This window comes from Molothrus ater, chromosome 6 (assembly GCF_012460135.2).
Source record: "Molothrus ater isolate BHLD 08-10-18 breed brown headed cowbird chromosome 6, BPBGC_Mater_1.1, whole genome shotgun sequence".
Classification (NCBI taxonomy): Eukaryota; Metazoa; Chordata; class Aves; order Passeriformes; family Icteridae; genus Molothrus; species Molothrus ater.
The window spans coordinates 42,518,437-42,538,763 of record NC_050483.2 but is presented as its reverse complement, the minus strand read 5'-3'; the positions used below and the strand labels follow the sequence as shown (position 1 = coordinate 42,538,763).

At 39.2% G+C, this 20,327-nt stretch overlaps 1 protein-coding gene across 1 annotated transcript in view; it reads right to left on the bottom strand.

Moving 5' to 3' along the window:
* Nucleotides 1-7,942: 7,942 nt before the first annotated feature.
* Nucleotides 7,943-20,327, bottom strand: part of TSHR (thyroid stimulating hormone receptor) — a 45,210-nt gene continuing 32,825 nt past the window's right edge. Inside the window, exons 8-10 of the mRNA XM_036384144.2 lie at nucleotides 18,927-19,004; nucleotides 10,448-10,636; nucleotides 7,943-9,642 (exon numbers count right to left, since the gene is read on the bottom strand). Of these exons, the coding sequence (XP_036240037.1) occupies nucleotides 8,241-9,642; nucleotides 10,448-10,636; nucleotides 18,927-19,004 (1,669 nt within the window). The 3' untranslated portion in view covers nucleotides 7,943-8,240. The remainder of the gene's footprint in view (nucleotides 9,643-10,447; nucleotides 10,637-18,926; nucleotides 19,005-20,327) is intronic.

The window sequence follows — 20,327 nt, the reverse complement described above, 5'->3', positions numbered from 1 at the left end:
GCTTGAAACTCTAATTAGGAAGAAAATAAATGTAGGTTATACTGCCTGTATGGGGGGTGTATTTTGGAATGTGATGATTGTGAAGTAATTTTTTATCTACAGTGGTGTCAATGTATAGCAAACCAAGCCTCATGAGGAGTGGTGGTGTTTTGTTTTTTCCCTAGTATTCAAGGATGGACCCCCCTCCTCTTCCCCTGCCCCAATACTCCTCTTTACTCTCCAGCCCTCAACACTTAAGGAAATCTGAAAAAATGCAATATGGCTTTTTCTATAAAGTATGCCTTACTTGAAATGGAGTTGGAGTTGATTCTGGATAAACAACTATTTATTATTAAAAAATCCAGTGTTTTTCCAAAAGAGATCTTTGGTGTTGTAAGAAACAAACAGGTCAGAAAAATGGCCTGTTGTTTTGGCCAAAAGGTTTTCAAAAGTACCCTGACAAAAGAGGAGATAAAGCAGAATGCTGACAAATTAGTAGCAAATTTAAGTTAAAACACAAAAAAGCTAGATTTCATTCCTGTGAGAAAATATGAGTGTTACAATTGAATGTTAATTGTGCTCTCCCAGCTGTGGCTGAACAAAGTATTTCAGCAATTTTTTTTTTTTTTTTTGCAAAATCAAGTATATTTAAAAATGCATTATTTTCTTATCGGATTTTTATATGGCTTAATTATTGTCATTGCAGAGGTATGAGAGGATAAGAATCTTGGGATATTAGCATAGCTTTCAGTATATTCCCATTATTTTCAACTCTACATTATTCCATATAACTTGTCTTAAACTGCATCAGCTTTTGAGTGTGTATTGTTTTTTCTAATGCAGACTCCTGTTTGTAAAATACTCTCTTAAAGACTTGCCCTTGTTTTCAGAGCAGATTTCAGCACTCTACCACTAATGGGATTATACCAAAATCTAATCCTTTCAGAGGTAAGGACATCTGTAGTACTCTCAGATGAACTGCAGTTGAACATGTTTGACCTTCAGTGTGGATATATAAAATTTAGGAAATTTCATTTAGGACAATTTTTTTCTTTAGAGTGAAGACTTTCCCAATTATTTTTGTGCTAAGTGCCTATGTAATTACATTTTTTTACGTGGTATAAATGTGTATGCCCTTGGGTGACCTGAAAGAGGGTTATCTGAAATAGATAATATGGAGAGAGAATAAATGCAAATAGTCCTTTATGTTATAAATTATTCTGAATTGCCCATTCACTTCCATAGGTCAAAGCTGCTCTCTGAAGATGGGTATTCATGAACTGCCATTTTAATATGCTTTTTAATAATAACTGTTTAAAAAACATATCTAGCTTTTGTTTTCCTTTTTAGTTCAGTTTGGTGAATAAAAATGTACTGAAATTGAAAGCATGGTGTTTAATTTGGATAAGTATATTTCAGTAGCAAATCCAAAAGAAGGACTATCATTATATTGTAAAAATAAAAAATATCTCATAACAGCAAAAAATGTTATGTATGGATGTGTGATTTTGTCAAGGTAGAAATGTTTTTCCTTTGCTAGAGGAACCAAATGAAGGAGAGCAGTGTTGTGGAAAAATCCCTCTTAATGTCTGGAACATAAGACAGTTGGAATCCCAAGAGAGTCTAGACGCTGCTTTACGAGTACTGGAGCTGCTGGATTCAATGTCAAGGTAAAGAACAACCTTCCTTGCTTGTGATGGGGAAAACCATTTGGCCAGCAAAATAAGGAAGGCAGTCCTGTCTGCTAAGGCTGTTAGCTGCCTGATTTTTCCATTTCTCCTAGGAATCCTGCTGTGAGCCCCCTGCAGATAGAGTTCCTCATGTGTCCTGCTGTACCAGCATCTGAGTATTTCATACAGACCTTTCCCCTTGGAGGAACGACTGGCTGACTCCAGGTGGGCTGTCTGGTTCCACCAGGTAATGTATTCTGGGAAACAAAGTGTTATGGGAAGTAGAGCATTTCTAAAAAGGATTTATTGAAGAATTCACTTGCTGGGAATACTGCTTGTAGCTTTGTTTTGGCACAGATTGCCTTTTGTTTCAGAAAATTCAAATTGTTGTAGGATGGAAGCCCTTTCCTCCTGAGCTCACATTGTTCATGACTTTAATGAAGAAAAAGCCCTAATGCTGGGAATAATATTTCTGATGTCCTAGTTTTTGTGGGCTGAATTTGTCTGTGTGATTTTAAAAAGTAGTTTCAGTCTTAAAGCATTAAATCAGCATCTAGTGAAATTCCCTGTATATTTAAAGAGTTGACAAAGGGCTTGGTAAGTGTAATGATGATACTGCTGTTAAAAATCAGGTACCTAAAGGTGAAGTATATTCATATCACAGATGTTTTTGTGTGTATCATTGAAGTTGGTTTTGGGAGGGGGCAGAGAGAAAATAGAGCAGATTTATTTACCAGATCAAATTACTGTTAATCTTTGTTCAGAGTATCTTTTAGCTTTCATTTTCTGTCCTAAATTATTTTCTTGTCCCTAAACTACTTTGTTACTTCTCTCAGAGGTTCCTGTGTTGCCAGGTAGCCTAAATCACTTCAGATAGGAGGTGGGAAACATAAAGTAATTCTTAAAATTGAGTGTGGGGTTTTGCAATAGCATAGGAAAGAGACGTAAAGAGAAACTGGAAGGAGGAAACAGTACAGAGGAAAAGATAAAACAATGTAGCCAGCCCAAAACAAAAATCAAGGAGAGACTACAAGCTTACTTTTTGATGTCAAAGGAGAAGCATATGTATGAATTGAAAAACCCCTTTTTTTTCCCTTCTGGACTTTTCATGGGGAAAGTGCACATGCCAGTGTGTCAGACACTCTCCTAACTGCTTTTTAATGAAAATACTGTTCTTGCTGCTTTATACTGACTGTTGCAGGGTTTAGTTGCAAATCTGTAGTTGGCTAAAAAAGAATTAATTTGTTGTTTCCACAGCTCCCTCTAGGCAGCAGCAGTAATCCACATATAACATAGGGAATTCTTACTACAGTCAGACTGAAACCAGCACAAATACAGCTTTAGTGCTGCTTGGTATTTCAGTGCTATCCTGCATGTGTCAGCAGCAGGCCATGGGGCAGACAGACATTCAGGTAACACCTCAGAGCCTGCAGTGAGAAGGGTTTTTGTTAAAACTCATGTTACTGCTCCAGTTTAATTTGTTGCAGCTAGCTCTGCCTTCGTAAAAGACATGAGTACTGCAGTTTCTCTTCACTTTTCAAAGAAAAGCCACTGTCATTTCAGCTGAAGCTGTAAGACAACCAGCATGGGCTTGGCAGTCCAGTCAGTTAACAGTCTCAGTGTTTGAAACAGAGACTCTTCCAGATAGCAAAGTAGGTCTTATAAAAACTATCACAGTATATATGTGAGTAACAATCCAATAGTTTCAGGCACTTTCTAATGACTGTTTAGTGAGCTCTTAGATACAAGCTGTCAATGAAGGTCATGTTGACAACATATTTCTTCCCTTAAAAGAGAAGAAAAAGAAATTATACTCCTCATCACATTTGCATATTGAATAGCTGAGAACCAAAATCACTGGGTTCTTTCTCCTTGAACTCATTATCAAAGCTTCACAAGCTTCCGTGGAACTCAGCAGAACTCCACAGGTGTGTAGCAGTAAGGATATGACTTGAGATGGCCACAAGTACAAGTCCTGGTGTTGCATATAATTGGGACAGCACAGAGGAGTCCTTCCAAAAAGGTGGGGTAAGATTCAAGTTGATTATATTAATCTCATGGAAGTTAAAGCCTTGAAAGGAGTAAATTCAGGGGGGCCCCAATGAGGTCCAAGTCCGGTGCTACAGTTCATGAGACTTTCCCATGTTTTGGAATAGTTACCCAATTTATTCAGGATGGAAAGAAAGGCCAGGCAGTTACAAAACTACACAGGATTAGTATCATGTCTGAGAACCTAGAAATTTGGGAAACTGTGGAATTTCATACCAATGTGTGTATATGGGGGCACTGGAGGGGGCAGGTGTGGATGGGAATAGGAAGTTAGAGCTGATGGGTTCTGATGAGTACTTGTGTATTGACCTCATAGAGCCTTCATTTGTTTACTTTCACATCATGATTTCCAGTCAGACAAAAATCAGTCCAGTCAGATGGAAGAGACTAAACAGATGAAAAGTATTCCAGCTTTATGGAGATGTGTTGAATTCCAGGTTGACGATGTTGTCAGAGTCTCCCAGTGTGCGTCACTAAGACCTCTTAACCATCTTCTGTTCCAGGGCATGATGAGGGCCCTTCAGCATCTCCTGCCTTAGTCCACAAAGCCTACGTGTAACTGCAGTATAATGTCATGTTTTCAGAATCCCTACAAAGGAGGAGGAGGGTGCCCAAGGGAAGGGCATAATATCCAACTAATTTTGTGTCTCACTGTCCAATTTTAACAGCAACCCAGAAACCATTTGATTACTAAGTGGTTTTAGAGTGCAGATGCCTGGCATCTGTTAGAAAAACAATACAGATTATGCTGCTATTACTCATCAGGCTTCCCAAACAGCCTGGGAGGGTGGGTTTGGTTCATATTAACACATAAGCATAGGGCTTCTACTCAAACCAAGCTTCTCTTTCTAAGGAGGTTTTTTGGTACAGGTTTTCCTGTAATGTGAGCATGAATACTTTATTTATCCCACAAGAAAGGAAGCAAAAGGGCATTTATGTTACTAAACCAAAATGGTTATGCTAGTGATGTGAAATTTATCTTTGGTTGCTTGTGCTGTTTTCAGAATCCGAACACCAATAGCAGGGCAGGGTGTGCTTTACTTTGACTATAGCTGACCTGTTGCAGATGATGTCATTTAGAACCAATACCTACTCTATTAAAAAACTCACATCTCTCTTTGTTGGAGAGAGAGGAGACTACCAAAGGTCACCTAAAGCCATTAAATTGCTCAGAGAAAGTTCCAAGTGTTCATAACTAAGGCTCCATCTCAACTTTACAGCTTTTGTTTCTTTTGAATTATCTTGGATGTAATGAATGATGGTTGTGGAGCCCCTGTAGCAGTACTACTGCAGTTCCTTTCTATCCCTATTGCACTGTCTGAGATGGCCATTTAGGACATCCCTCTCACAGTTAGTGATGGAGCTAAAACCCCCCAAACCTGCATCAGCCAGTGTGTCATGGGATAGGTCAGCCAAGGAGAACAATGAAGTTGAATGCAAAAGAAATAGTATTAACTTCTTTTATAGGAAAAAAAAATTTAAAATTTCCCAAAAAATACTTGTTGAGCCTCTTCCAATTTCAAACAAAACATTTTATTCCCATGCTTTGCATTATTTCTGAAGTATTCTAGAGAACATACATACTAAATGCCAGAAATAATACAACTTGCTGAGACAGATTTAAAATACCAAGTACTACATAAAGGTGTGCACAAACCCCAAAATGGCTCAAGGAATTGATCAGAGCAGGAATGGAAGAGAATACCTATAGTATACAAACATTTACAAGAAAAGGTCTGGCAAATAAATTATTTAAATTGTATTTGCCTGGACCTTCCCAAGAGCTTCTAAAGTGTTTTTTACCAAGTTAAACACAAGAGGGACTATGCAAGACAAACTGGAAATATCAAACTTCATTGATAAAGGCAGTATCTCAGAATTCTTTTAACAGGCATAATGTATATGCAATAATGAGAGACAGAAAAGTTCAATAATGTGTAAATATATCTGTCTTCCATTAGTAACAGCAAATAGCTGCATTAGTTTACAAACAACCTATACCAGTCCAACATACCACATCTTTCTCAAGTCCTACTAGTTTCTGTGAAAGAAATATTCATGTTACTTTTAAAAGCACTTTTAACATAAATTTTGATTTAGTCTTTCTTTCTGAAAAAGAATATGATTTAAGCTTGGGTTTTCTTTTCCACTGGTACACTAGTGTCTGTGAAGTCTGTAGGATAAATGTCCATTAGAGCTTGATTGTCTTTGCTGCTGCTGAGATACTAAATAAAGGCACTCACTCACTGTTTCTCCCTTTAAGGGTTATTCCAGTATCAGGAGGGTGGCAGAACCTGGCAGGGGGGGTTGCATCTGGAAAATCCCATGTTTGTATGGGACTCTAGGACATGAACAGAGCATTACAAATGCAGCTGTTTCAAGAGTAAGGAACTTGGCTGATCTTCACACTTAAGAAACTGTCGTTGTTTCTGATGTAACACTGGGCAACTCCAGATTACAGAAGAGGAGGTAATGAATTATTTGCATGGATTTCAGCAGTTCTGCTTTCAGAGTTTGCTGAGAATCAACATAAAATGGAAAAATGCCTCTCCCACAAATAAACAGCTAAATTAGTCTGTAATACAATACTGTAGATTTTTTTAGTGGCATTAACAATGATAGATTATTTATTTTCTATAAGGCCATCTCATGGAATTCATGAATCTAGACCCTTGCTTCTGCTCATTGAAGCAGCCTTCATTTATAATCAGAAATACAGAATCAAATTGAGTTTTAAATACTTGGAAATATAAATAGAGTATGTACATGGCATTTGCAATCACTCAGTTTCCAGCTGTAGTAGCCAGCAGTTCAGAGGGCTATACCATTATGTTTTTTTGGATACCAATAGCCCACATTATATAATCCCTGACTATTGTCTGATCAATTTAATTTAGTTCCTCAAAGACTGTAATTCCATGAAAACCAGCACAGATATTACAAAACTAATTTAAAAATACCTACCTGAAGGCAAATATTCACAATATTTTCCATTCTTATGCCAAGGCTTTCACATAGCTGAGTGAAATGATCCATGGTAACCTTGGTAGCAGTTCTGCAGAGCCAGTCTGTGGAGCTGGCTGGGACCAGGTGTGATCCTGCCAGCAAAGCCAGGCACTCAGGCCACTCAGGTGTTAACAATGCAGCTGGTGCAGAGCAGCTCCTGCCCCGAGTCCTGGTGTCTGCAGGAGGTGGAGGGCCAGGCCTCTGTTAATTTGTTTGTGGTGTAAGAATGAGCCAAGCAGAGCCAAGCTTGCCCTTGGGCTGGCCGCATCTAGCAGCAGGTAGGGCAGAAGGATGCTTTAGTGCTTTAGACTGGGGGTTGTTCCTTGGGTGTCAGCATGGATTTCCTTAAGCACACTGTGGAGAGCATATGTCCCAGCTACAGCAGGCTGTGGTCAGCCAGAGGAGATAACTATGGGATTCTTGTAGTTGTGCTGCAAACATTACAAAGGCCAGGTACAGAGCTCACTACAAGATAGATGTTCTTAAAACATGCTGAGGAGCTAGAAGTCAGCCTTCAATGCAGTAAACTGTATGGCATGAAGGAACCTGAAGGTGTGATCCACTCCCTTGGTCTAAGTTGAGGTTAGAGGCAGCTCAACATAGAAAGGGCTAAAAGGAAAGTTCTACCTGTGAGAGAGATATAAGTAGGGACAGCAGAAGTGGTAAGAAAGCAGGAATTGCAGGGTGTTCAGAGCAATAAATATGCTCAGATAAAACAGCACTGAAATATGGTAACAACTGGATCAGTCATCCAAAAAAACCCAAATAACCATCATTAACTTGACTGGGTAGCCTGGTCTTCAAAATAAATTCAAATAAAACAGCTCCTAAATAGATTTATCCAAAAGTGAGAGAGTGATAGTAATGGACACATATGCCCTAATTTTTCTTACCTGTTACCTTATGAGCAAAAAAATTCAGTGATAATTTGCCTTTTACCACTATAAAGGCAGTATAAAGAAGAAGCTTGTTTTCCCACCTCACTAAACTAAACCAAGAGCAGTAAACAAAAGACTAGATTTGTTTCAGGTCAGGCTGACAGAATGAGAAGAAACCTGTTCCATTTTAGGTGTGGTGGAAGTTTTAGAAATTTGCTGTTAGGAAAAAACCCAACTTTTTGACATGTAGGTGTTTGAGAGCTTCAACCTTTAAATTTTTTTTAATTAATATTATTTTAATTATCCAACTTTGTCCATTTTTTTTAGTCATATAAGTATCCCCAAGTCTTACTGTTGCGCTTCTTCCTTTTTTTTTTGAAGATGAAGGGTGTATTTTTTATTAGCCCAGTTAATTTTCCTATTCAGGTAGAGCATTGACATCTACTTTTAAAATTATCATCAGGACCATGTGTTTTGCCCTGCACTGATAAGAGGTTCAAATAAGTGGTTTGTCTGAAAGAAGACCACTCCAGAGGTACTTTTAGCTATAGTAAAGCATAACCTAGGGGAAAAGGATATGGACAATATTATCTTTTCACTTGACTCACATATGCACAATCACCTCTTGCCCAGGTTTTGGCTGTGATACTTTGAGATGTTAGAGCTCAGTTTGCTTGCATTTTTCCATGGGAATTTGGTTCTGCATTGTCACAGCAGGCAGGTAATCATTGACTGGGTCTTGAATGCTTGTAAGAACCTGACCTATCCCTCGGCTGATTCTCTGCCCATAAGACCCACTGCTGTTTTTGGCTGAGACTGTCTGACCTCTGTAGACTTGAGCCTGATGCTCACATATGCCAAACTTGCTTAGCAGGATGAACACATCTCTGCGGAAAGCTTTGGTGAAAATAGCGTAAAGAAAGGGGTTGGCACAAGAATTGAGCGGGTAGAAAAGTACCAGCAAAATCTTGGAATTGGAGACAGTTATCAATGGTTTGTTCATAATGGCAGATAAAGCATGGAAGGAGATGGGAGCCATGCACAGAAAGTCTGTGAAAATCAACACAGCCATCCTCTTGGCAATTTTGGTGTCTTTGTCCCCCGACTTGTACTGGGGATTTCGCACAGTTACGTAGATTTTTATGTAGCAGGCACAAATGATGACAAAAGCAACAATGTTACATATTAAAACGAAGACAATGTAAGCTTCAGCCGCTGGTGTTTCCGTGTCCATAGGCAAGCAGATGCTGACTTTGCTGTAGCTGCTGACACCAAGCAGTGGCAGAAGGGCGAGCAGGATGCAGGAGAGCCACCCTGCCAGCATGACGAGCACGGCGTGCCGCAGGCGAATCTTGCGGTCGGGCCGCATGGCAAAGGTGATGGCGTACCAGCGCTCCAGGGTGATCACGGTCAGGGTGTACACAGAGAGCTCGCTGGCAAAGACCGTGAAAAACCCGGCTGTGTTGCAGCCGGGCCCGGTCTGCCACTCTATGGCATGGTTGTAGTACTCTGACCTGGTGTAGAGATCCACTGATGCGATCAGGAGGAGGTATAACCCCATGCAAAAGTCAGCAAAGGCCAAGTTACACATCAAAAAGCGAGGTACAGTCAGTTTGTAGTGACTGGTGAGAAGGATGAAAAGGACAAAAATGTTGCCTAGGATGGCAAGCAGGTTCACAAACCACACCACAATCCTCAGAAACTGATATCCCATTATATCCTCACAGGGATTAAACTCATCAGGCTCTGGCGTGCATATTACGTCTTCATTGCCTCCACAGACAGGATAGTCATAATGACTGTCAAAGGTCTGCACATCTTCCATTTGAGGGTTCTTGAGCTCTTTGCCAAAGCCAAGATTTCCTTCTCCATGCTCCTCCAAAAAAATGTAATAATGGGGATTTTCATGAAAACTTGTCAACTTGGTGTTTGTGTCATACACAGCATTGGTGTGGTCTGTATATTCTGCATAATCTTTGTAAAATGGGTCTCTGAGAGTCTTGACTGATCTCTTATGAAAGCTGTGGCTGCTCTGGTTACACATCAGGTACTCCAGGATCCTGAAAGAGTAGAGGGGGAAATCACTGCTGGCATTTACAGTCTGACTGGTGCACAGATTGTGAACAAAGGGAATGCTTCAAAAGCAAATCATCCTGGATGAAAATGTAGCTATAAAAATGTGATTGAATGTATTTTTGTTAACTGACCATAAAACACACTATACTCTTCTGGGCTATTTTTATTTAACTGTATTTTTAATTTTATCCCCAGTAGTGATTTTACTTGTTTGACATCCATAATCCATCTTCTTTTTTGAGATCTACATTCTTAGTAAGTAAGAAGACATTTATTTACTCTTTATAACTTCTTGTATAATACATACAGTATTACTTTCTTTTTCACTGTTGCTCACTATCCAATGTCTCCCAGAACTTCCATCAGTCTAATTTCTGTTCAGTAGCTTCTTTACAGCTAACTAGCAGTGCAGCAATTTGAAATTCTGTACCTCATGGTGTGATGCAGCAGTATTTGCAGTCAAAAAATTTTCAGTAGTTAACAGCTTTCCAGTTAGAAAACATGAGACTTGAGGCTATAACCTCTCCAACACTTTTTTTCCAGGCCTTGCTGTAGCACATTACCCTTTTTGTTTTTCTTTCACTTTAATTCTGGGCTCAACCAGAGGAGGAACTGCTGCAAAAGGCCTTATAAAAAAATTATTCTTCCATTTTGCAATTGTAACCTGTTTCAAAGAACATTGTCTATACCTAGAAAAAAATTGTTACATAAGTGCCAGTCGATGTATTTTTATAAACCATGATTTTACTGATATATTTAAAAGAATAAATGCCAGTTAGTGAAACTCACCCACTTTTTTTTTTCCAGCTCTTGAAAGCACAGCAGTGACTTGGGTATGATAGGTCAGCTCGCATTAGCTGAAGAAATGCCTTTACAGCTGGTAATTTCTTTAAAGTCCACGTATTTTTGGCCATTAGTTCTTTTAGGCTTTCCAGTCCTTTGGCTGGAAGGTTGGCAACAGCTGTTCTGGAGACGTCCCTAAGAAGAAAAAGATAGCTAGATCAGATTTTATTCAGATTGTTACTGTTCTTCAGGAGTTTCACAGAATTCTACAATAAAAATCAAATCCTAAGGAGGTGGGGGTTTCATATTGCCTTGCTAAGTTCTGATACAGTTCAAATTCAAGAAGGCTTTTCATTTCTCTATGATTTTCACTGTCTTTTAAAGCTCTTGTCTTTAATGTCTTTTAGCACAGAATATGTATTATAAAGAAATATAATGAATTTTAAAATTACACCTTTAAAGCCAACCAGATACAAATACATATACAACCACACAGTTTTAAAAATCCTTTAAAGAAATCACATCTTCCATTGGAAGAGTTATATTCCCCTAGACTTTCTTAGATTAATTTTAACCTATTGGCACACTTTAATAGAAAGCATTGCAATTCCTAAAAGAATATTCTCTATGTACTGAAATTCAAATCTTCTATTGTAGTCCATCCTGAATCTCTCAAAAAACTGAGTATTGTCCTTGTTGCTTTCTACTTGTCTGCTGAGGTGGACTCATGAGAGAGATGATGCACAGTTGATGGGGAGGTGGCTTTCCTTTCAGACTGCCAGGTGAGTGTCACCTGGTCCTGCTAGTGTTTTCTACTCAGTTTCTGCTTTGTCCCAAAACCTCTTCTAGTGACACTTGAAGTTAAGATGTTTTTAGAATTACAGTCTGTGAAGAAGTAAAGCTGTAAAAAGAGTTCTAGGGTAGGAACGTTGTTTGAGCATTGTGTTATCGTGAACACTCTTATAATAAATAAATCTAGTTTTTCTACACTTTCTTATCCCTCTAGAAGTCTTGCTCACGGTCTGGTTTCTTGAACCCAAAAGGAAATTGGAACCAATTTTATGCTTTAAACAACTTTTAAATGTCTACAATATTTGGGTTTGCTCTGTTGTTTCTTTTTTCTTTTTGGTTTGTTTGTTTTTAAATTGAGTTAGAAAATGCTGCTCCTTTTTGTAGGAGAACTTTTTCTCTTCTAAAAGCTCCCTTGCTATCATATGTTCTTTAATACATCACAACTAATTAATTTCAACTACATGAAATTTTTTTTTGTTCTTCTGGAGTCCTTTTTCTTAGGTATTTCTACCAACAGCCTGAAATGGCTCTTAGAAGAGTCTGAATATTGTCTGCTATCATTTTACATTCTAAAGGATCACAGAGTAGTTGAGTTTCCAAATCATCCAATTTGACCTCCTTGATCAAATCAGGGTCACCTGGAGCAGGTTGCTCAGAGCTGTCCCCCATTGACTTCTCAGCATCTCCAGGTCAGGAGACTCCACAGCCTCCTTAGTATTGTGTTGTGGCATTTGAGCACTCCCACAAAAAAGAAATTTTTTCAGACGTATGATGAGGTCGCCTCTCAGTCATTTCTTCTCAAGGCTGAACAGGCCCAGCTCCCTGAGCCTTTCCTCATGAGTGAAGTGGTCCAGCCCCTCAATCATCTTTGTTGCTCTCCACTGGACCTGTGTCAGGAGCTCCAAGTCTCTCTTGGCCTGAGGAGCCCAGAGCTGGACACAGCACTCCAGCTGTGGCCTCACCAGGGCTGAGCAGAGGGGCAGGATCACCTCCCTTGACCTGCTGGCAATGCTCTTCCTTCTTCTGCAGCAAAACATCTTGGTAAATTAGATCTTGGGATAGATCTTACCAAGACAAGGCTGGCTTTTCAGCAACCCTCATGGGTCTCCATCAAGTTCTTATGGCTATGGCAGCTATCTGCAGGTTAAACACTCTGTGATGAGAGAAGCTTAGACTTTTTGAAAGGGAAATTACAAATTGTTGAGATTCCTTTGAATATGTACTGGCACAAGGTTATGGAGAAAGATGATCCTGCTTGTGCAACAAGTTGGGAATTCTGACAAGCCTTGACAAAATCAGATATCAAGGGCTGTTGAGGTAACGAATCTGTTATGTGACAAGGGGAATGTCTCTCCTGGATTAATTGAAAAATAAAAGAGTGGGGCAAAAGCCTGAGAACAGATGACAAGATTTTATGTGAGAGGAAGAATGGAAGGTTAATTGGTATCTGAATATACAGATCATTGCAGCAGGGCCCACAGAGGTGAGGCTGGCTCTGGTACTACTGAAATACTTATAAACAGTCTGGGAAGGAAGTGAGAGGAGCTGCAACAAAGCTTGTTTCTGGTACAAAGTAATACATGGTAGTGAAACTTAAACCTGATTGTCTAAAGAAGCGGAAGGCTTCTGCAATAGCAGAAAAATAATATGCTTCGAAATTAATGAATATAAAGTACATTTAGGAAAAAAGCAATTTCAACCTTACATGGATGACAGTGGGGTTTAATTTAGCTAGCACTCTGGAAAGTTCTTGGAGTCCTCTGCAAATGTCAGGTCAATGCTTTTAGTAATGTTGAAGGAAAATGGAATGCTGAGAATTCTTGGGAAAGAAATAGAAGATGGAGCAAGAAAACTTCACTCTGTAAATCTAGTCTGACTGTAACTTAAATATTATCTGCAGTTCTAAAAATAGTATATGCAGTCATAATAAGAGCATAGAAAGCTGCAACTAAGATGATAAAAGTATCAAGTTGTTTATATATGAAGTAATAAGGTGCAGATAAGGACTTTTCTCTTGGGAAAAGCTACATCTGGAAATAGCAGTAGTAGACTACAGTACCATGCAGATTGTGAAGAAGGTGATGGGTAATGATTATTCACTCTTGTGAGATCAGTTTTGGAACTCAGTGGAGTTCCAAAGAATGGAGTTCCAAACACACTTAAGAATGTGGGGCAAGAGAGTTAAAAATAAGAGAAGGCATAATTTTTTACATAACTGCATAATTGTGAAAATCAGTGCTGTGGTTCATCATGTAGGCCAAAAAGCTAAGTAACAAGAAGAATGTACCTTTTTGGTTTGGTTTTATTCACAGATGTGTAACATTCCCATCAGAAGTGTCTGGGTCAGCAAGAACACCCTGGGGGACAAGGGCTCATGGTTTGGAAACAGCTGCTGAGAGGAGCTTCTCTGGATGTACAGGGAATGGAGCTGCAGCTCCTGGAGAGCTGTGAACAAAAGGGAGTAGCGGGGCTCCAGTTGTGGAAGCAATTTCCCAGGGAGCAGAGGGGAACATGCAAAGTCTGTGGCAACTCAGAGTGTTTCCAAGTGATGTTAAAAAGTGTCAAAGAAACATCTGCTCAGTGAAAAGAAAGGGCTTGGAAGAATTAGTTGTAATACTGTAATTTCTGTTCTATCTTACCAAATCCTGTGAATTTTTTAATGTATCTGCCCATGGGTGTATATTTAAGCAGACAGGTATTGTAGGTTTTGTTTTTAAACACTCTGTTTTATACTGGGGAGCGTGGGGGGAAGTTACAGGAACAGATGCCTTGAAGTTCTTGTTGGTTTAGGATTAATTCTGGTGCAGGGCTAGCAATAGATACTTTGTCTCATCCATGGGCCATATTTAACACAATGGTTCAGAAGTTGGAAGTTTCCAAAATCCCAGTTTGGGAAGTCCCTAAACTGCTGGTATGTGGTGTCTGCCAGCAAGAAGTCTCTCTATACCAGTGCTATTGCAAATCAGAAAGCTTCCTGGGAGTCTGGTGATAATTTGTCTCCCAATGGAAGATAATTTTTTAGTTATTCTACCTAGGTCCACACTTTGTTTTGTGTGTGTCAGCTGGCCAAGAGGAAAGTGTGGGATTCTCAGGGATTTTTTTTTACCTTACAAATCTAGTCTTGATGATGATCTAATCAGATTCACAATCTACTTCAAGCAGCATAGCAGCTGTCTTCAAACTAGATTGAAAGTATTTATAAATAATTACTAATCCTCAGAGCCACGTGAATCTGAGTAGTTGGAGTTGTCCAGACTATAGTATCTGTGCCTGTATAGAGAAGACACATTTTCCTGAATGATCTTTGTGTGCCAGTGTATAGAATCATTAAGGTTGGAAAAGACCTTTAAGATCATCAGTCCAACCATCAATCCAACCATCAATCTAGCACTGTTCCAATGCTTTACAAGCCCTTCTGTGAAAAAATCTTTCCCTAATATCCAATCTAAACCTCCCCCAACACAACTTGAAGCAATTTCCTCTTGTCCTGTTGCTTCTTACCAAGCCCTGATCAGCCAAGTATGGTCAGTCCCAGTCAGTCAAGGATGATCAGTCCTGATTCTGGTCTGCTGAAAAAAATGGGAACTGACTGCAGTTATGTCTGTCTCATTAACATCCAATCACATTGATAACTAAGATGATGTTTAAACCCAACTGTGCTTACATTGCATGTAGGAGTGTCTTGCTGGCACTGCCTAGCTATAGCTTACACCCTTAAAGAAACACAAGAGAATGGGCAAGAGGTCTGATGGACTTGTCAAGTGGATCTGTCTCAAACTGAAGTGGCCATAAAGTAGGCTAGGCAGGAAACTGATAAAATGAATGATAGCAAGTCAGAAGGACTGGATGGTTTTCACCAGAAAAGTTCTGAAGGAGCTGAAGGAGGAAGTAGTTGAATTGGTAAATAGGGGAACCTTCAGCTTTGCTCTCCTGCAGAAAGGCAGCAAAGAAGCCACCACTGAATATACCTGGGGAAAGTCAGCACGTAAGGGGCTTTTGTTAAAATAAGTCCTGCCTTGCAAACTTGTCTGAGCATTGTGCTTAAGATCTGCTCAAAGTCTCCTGGGACTTCTACAAGGCCTTTGACAAAAGCTCACAAGGCTGAGATAGAACCAGGCAGACACACTCTTGTGGAAGGTGTCAAATGCTCAGGATTATGGAAAAGGCGAGCAACATTGTCAGCTCACCTAGAGCCAGACCAGACTTGAGCTTTTAAGTAGCCATGGTCTGCAGCCCACTCAGGTACTGCAAGTGCTTGAGTAGAGTTCTACACTGTGAGGTGGAGCAGCAACCAAAGTGCTCTCAACCAGTCTCAACACTTTGGCTTGGCAGTGGTTTTGTTTTGTCCTCACGTATTTTCTTGTATTTCTAGGCTGTTGCTTATCTCAGCTGAAATATACACATTATATTGAATGTTAAGGAGACATTGGAGAGGTTCAGATAAATGTGGGAATAAAACATAGCTTATGAATTCACAGATGTTGTTTTCTGAACCAACTGTATATTATAGAAGTGTTAAACAGATATTCAGTTGCTCAGATTTTTTTTTCTTTTTTCGTGGGTTATTATATTTCTGTCTTATTCTTTGCTGGTTTTATGAAGTCAGTATTTCAGAACTAGATCTACGTATATTAGCTTTTGTCAATAATCCTTTTCATTGCTGGAAGCATGCAATTGTCATATGAAATCCAGTAATAGCAATAACTTAAAAGACAGGTAGTTAAGAAAATGAGATTGAATGCATCATAGTACAATTGAGAATTTTTACCTAATCATATACAAATTTCTGACAACTGGAATAGGTAAAGCATAAAATATATAATAGATGGACTTAAACTACACATACTATTTTCACTCTACTGAAAGATTTTTTAAAATCTAAAATAGGCATTGTTTGATTAGCAAAATACAGAGTGCTCCTCTTGCTCAAAGACTTGGTTACGTCCCACGGGAGGAACCATTCCTAGATTGGGAAATGATTCTTCAAAGAGCAATTCTGCATTCTACAGATAATTAACTGCTCACATGTACCTTGGGTGACTGTAATATTTTGAATTTGGACTCTGTTCAAAAGCTAATTGAATAATGAGCCTGATTGTGTTTTTGCTGTACTCTGTTGAACTTTTGCTCTCGACAGCAGCTCTTGTTGCATTTAGTAAATCAGGTCCGCCAAGTTGCTGAATCCTTGCCAAGGTTTCATTTTGAGGTGAAGAGCAATGTACTGTCATCATTGTCTTAAAATAGTCTTCTAAAGGGAGCAATCTTTGTACATCCATATACATCTGAATATACAACAGTGACAAAGGAACCAGAATTGCTGCCATCTGTTTTCCTCTATTCAGTGAGCACAATCCCTGCTTCCTCTGCTGTTGTAAACTGCAAATTTGAAAAAAAAAAAATTACCTCGCTTTTCAATACTTGAATATGTTTAATTAGGTAGTCTGAGAGCATGGCCAAACTCACGCAACATACATATAGTCAGGCACAATTCTTTGTAGTTAAATCTTTCTCATTAAAGTTTCTTTAAAGCCAAAATGGAATATTACCCAATTAGGGTGGATCCATGGTCTGTATTTCAGCCTTTAAGTTGCTGTTGCTGCTGAAATCCTGATCAGAAAAAAAGCATGATCTCTGAGGCACACATTGCAACTACCATAAATTCCTGTCTCACCTGAAGAGTGCATATAGGGAACTCCAGACAATAAATTCTGTCAGCTTGGTAGGGTGGCAAGACAGAATTTCTCTTTAGAGCTCCATAAATGCTCCCTTTTTGAATGTTTTTTTTTTTTTTTTTGGTGCATACTGCTGCCACTAGAAGCAATTTCATTCATTGTCCCAGAAAAAAAAGCAATATTCTCACAACAGTTTTCCATAGAGTTAATTTTCAAGATGAAACAGCTTGGAAGTAAAACAACAGCAGGGTGCCTGAACAAAAAATTACTTAACAAACTATTCCTTATAACGAGCTAAGTTGTTTACACTGCCCAAGGGAAAATGGAAGGGCTGTATTGGTCAGACTTTTCAGACTGTTTCACTAGTTAACAAATCTGTGGTCTCTCTGTAAGTCAGTCATTGGTCATGATGGTATAGTGGGGGTGTATACTAAAGCACCAATTGCAAGGACATTTTTGTTGCCTGTGGGAGATGTTAATGGCCATTGACATGACACAACCACAAATACTAGGTTTTCACTCAGTTCTCATCTTTTGACTTCAGCCCTCTTAAGGTAATGCATATTTGGGAATGTCAGAAACTCTTTTGTTCCTGTTAAAACAATTCTAGTTCCTGAAGGTCAGCTAAAAGACCTGTCCAGGTGGAAGGATTCCATTTTAAATTGTTGCTCATTTTATGGCAAACCTTTTCCACATCACACTTGCAGACTAATTCCTGGTTATCTGTGGGTAACACAAGCCCCTAAGCTGCTATTAAAATGACATTAAAATATAATTAAAAGCTAATAACTTGACTGGGTGGACATTTGCCAAGACTGCCATTGCCAGGGGACTGGCTGGGAATCAGTGGGCTGGTGGTGAGCAATTGTTTTTGTTACATCACTTGTTGTTCTTGGGTTTGGTTTGTTTTCTTGACCCTCTGATTTTTTTTCAACATCCCTTTTTTAATTATTAAAACATTATCTCAACCCATGATTTTTCTCATTTTTACCCTTCCAATTCTTTCCCTCATCCCATTGGGTGCAGGGGCAAATCTGGGGCTGTGTGGAGCTGAGGTGCAGGCCAGTGTTAAACTGTGACACCATCCTAGGAGCTTTATCTTAGGACTTACATAACAAGGTACCATGATGTGAAATACTCTGGCTTTTTCAATCCACTGTTGATTTACTGTGCTTATGTGCCATTTCTGGCCCTCTGCCTTTGAGAAGCAGTACCTCTCTCTGTAATGACACTATAGTAAGTACCACATCTCTCTTTAATTATAAGTACTGCTAGGACTCTTATTAGCCATGAAGGTGTATCATTCTAAGAGAAGATCGATAGCTGGCTGTTTAGACTTCAAGTATAAAACATGTCCTCAGATCAAGGATCTGTGTAGCTGGGATAGCACAATAGTTATGGAGGACTAGAAAAAAATTCAAGTCATTTGAGATATCTAACTTGAAAACAGGGTAAAAAGGAAGTTCTTTACTTTTTAGGAGTTCTTTTATTTTTTTAGATATGCACATCCTAGGAAAGCATCTCTAGCCCCTAAACCAAGAGGTTTTGTGTAACTGTTACATCTCCAAGCTAGCCTTTGCTCAGGAAGCTTAACTGGCTCTTACAGCTTGCAATTAACCACCCACAACCTTTTGCAGCATATTATTACTTGTTCACCTGTCTAGCATAACAACAACAACAACACTGATGCTTTACATATCCACAATAATCAAGAGCCAAAAATCTGTGCTTCTGCAGGCTCTCACCTGTAAAGAGTCCTTTTGTATTACAATTGTACAGCCTTTAGACAAGATGTAATACAGAATCTTGCATAAGAGTAATTGGTAGGAACAGTACATGTAATGTAGGATGCAAGCATTTCATAAATCAGTTCCATAAAGCACAGGGCTTTGTTGCTGGTATTATTTTTGTAAACATGCCATTCCTGTCCCTGCTGCTCTGATGCTAATGGTTGTAAAGAAATTGTAAGCTAAAACAGTATTATTTTTGAAGCTTTCTCTAGTTCATTTTCACCTACTTACAGTAGAGTTGGTCCACTGTGCACTCCCAGAAATGCATCATCATTGATAACTTTGAGGTATTTGTTCTTGTGCAAATAGCTGCAGAAACAAACAAAATACAGTGATTTGGAAGTAGTTATCCATAGGTTACTGAAGATCTTGATTTTACTTGCCTGCACAGATGTACAAAAGCAATATGTATAATGGCCATCCATTCCCAACCACATACTGAAACATAATCAGTTACTTCATTTTCTGTGTACCCAAGAAACAAAATACAGGTTTTCCATTTTTAAAAGCAATTAAATTCCTCAACAAATACTTTATTTTTGCTAATTTATTTATTATCTTTGTTCCAAATTTTTTCTCTCACTGTCATACACATAAGAGCACGTGCATATACACTGTCTCCAAGTACATATGTAGGAGGATGAGGTCAAATCGTTTTGTTTTCGTTCATCGGAATGGGGTATGGGGAATTACAGATGGAACACATCATGAGCAAACAGGAAGACAATTTCCTCCATGTTGTGAAGTCAATAACATTTTTAAATGCTTTAAAATCTCCATAGTCAAGTGGAAGTTTCTATATACAGGCCAAAAGTTAAGACTGAAGTTTTGTTATAAGAACAGTAAGGAAAGAATGGGATGTTCGGTACCCCGTTATAAACATTCACAAGTTAGCTTGGGATGTAGCTAGTAAGATAAAAAGGGCAATAGGAAGATGGTCACAATAGATATCAGAGCATGTCTGTGAAGTTCAGAGTCACAAAACATTCTGAGCTGGAAGGGACCCACAAGGATCATCAGAATCCAACTTCTGGCCCTGCAAAGAACAGCCCCAAGAGCCACACCATGTGCCTGTTGTCTAAACTCTTCTGGAACTCTGTCAGGTTTGGTGCTGTGACCACTTCCCTGAGGAGCCTGTTCCAGTGCCCAGCCACCCTCTGGGTGAAGTACCTTTTTCTAATATACAACCTAAACTTGTATGACAAAACTTCACGCCATTCCCTCCTGTCCTGTCACTGGTACCTCAGAGAAGAAATCAGTGTCTTTCTCTTCTCTTTCCCTCATGAGGAAGTTGTGACTGCAGTGAGGTCTCCCCTCAGTCTCCTCCAGGCTGAACACACCAAGTGACCTCAGCTGCTCCTCATACATCCCCTCAAGGTCCTTCACCATCCAGCCCTCCTTAGGACACTCTCTAATTGTTTAATATCTTCTCTTATATTGTGACCAAAACTGCTCACAGTGAGGCCACACGAGAGCAGAGCAGGACAATCCCTTCCCTTGCCCAGCTGGCAAGCTGTGCTGTGGAAAAATTAAGTTAATATTCTAATCCTGTCCTGGTTGAAGTCATTGGCAAATTTTTCCTAACATTCACTGGATATAAGTTTATATTGATCACCATAGTAAGAAATGAGA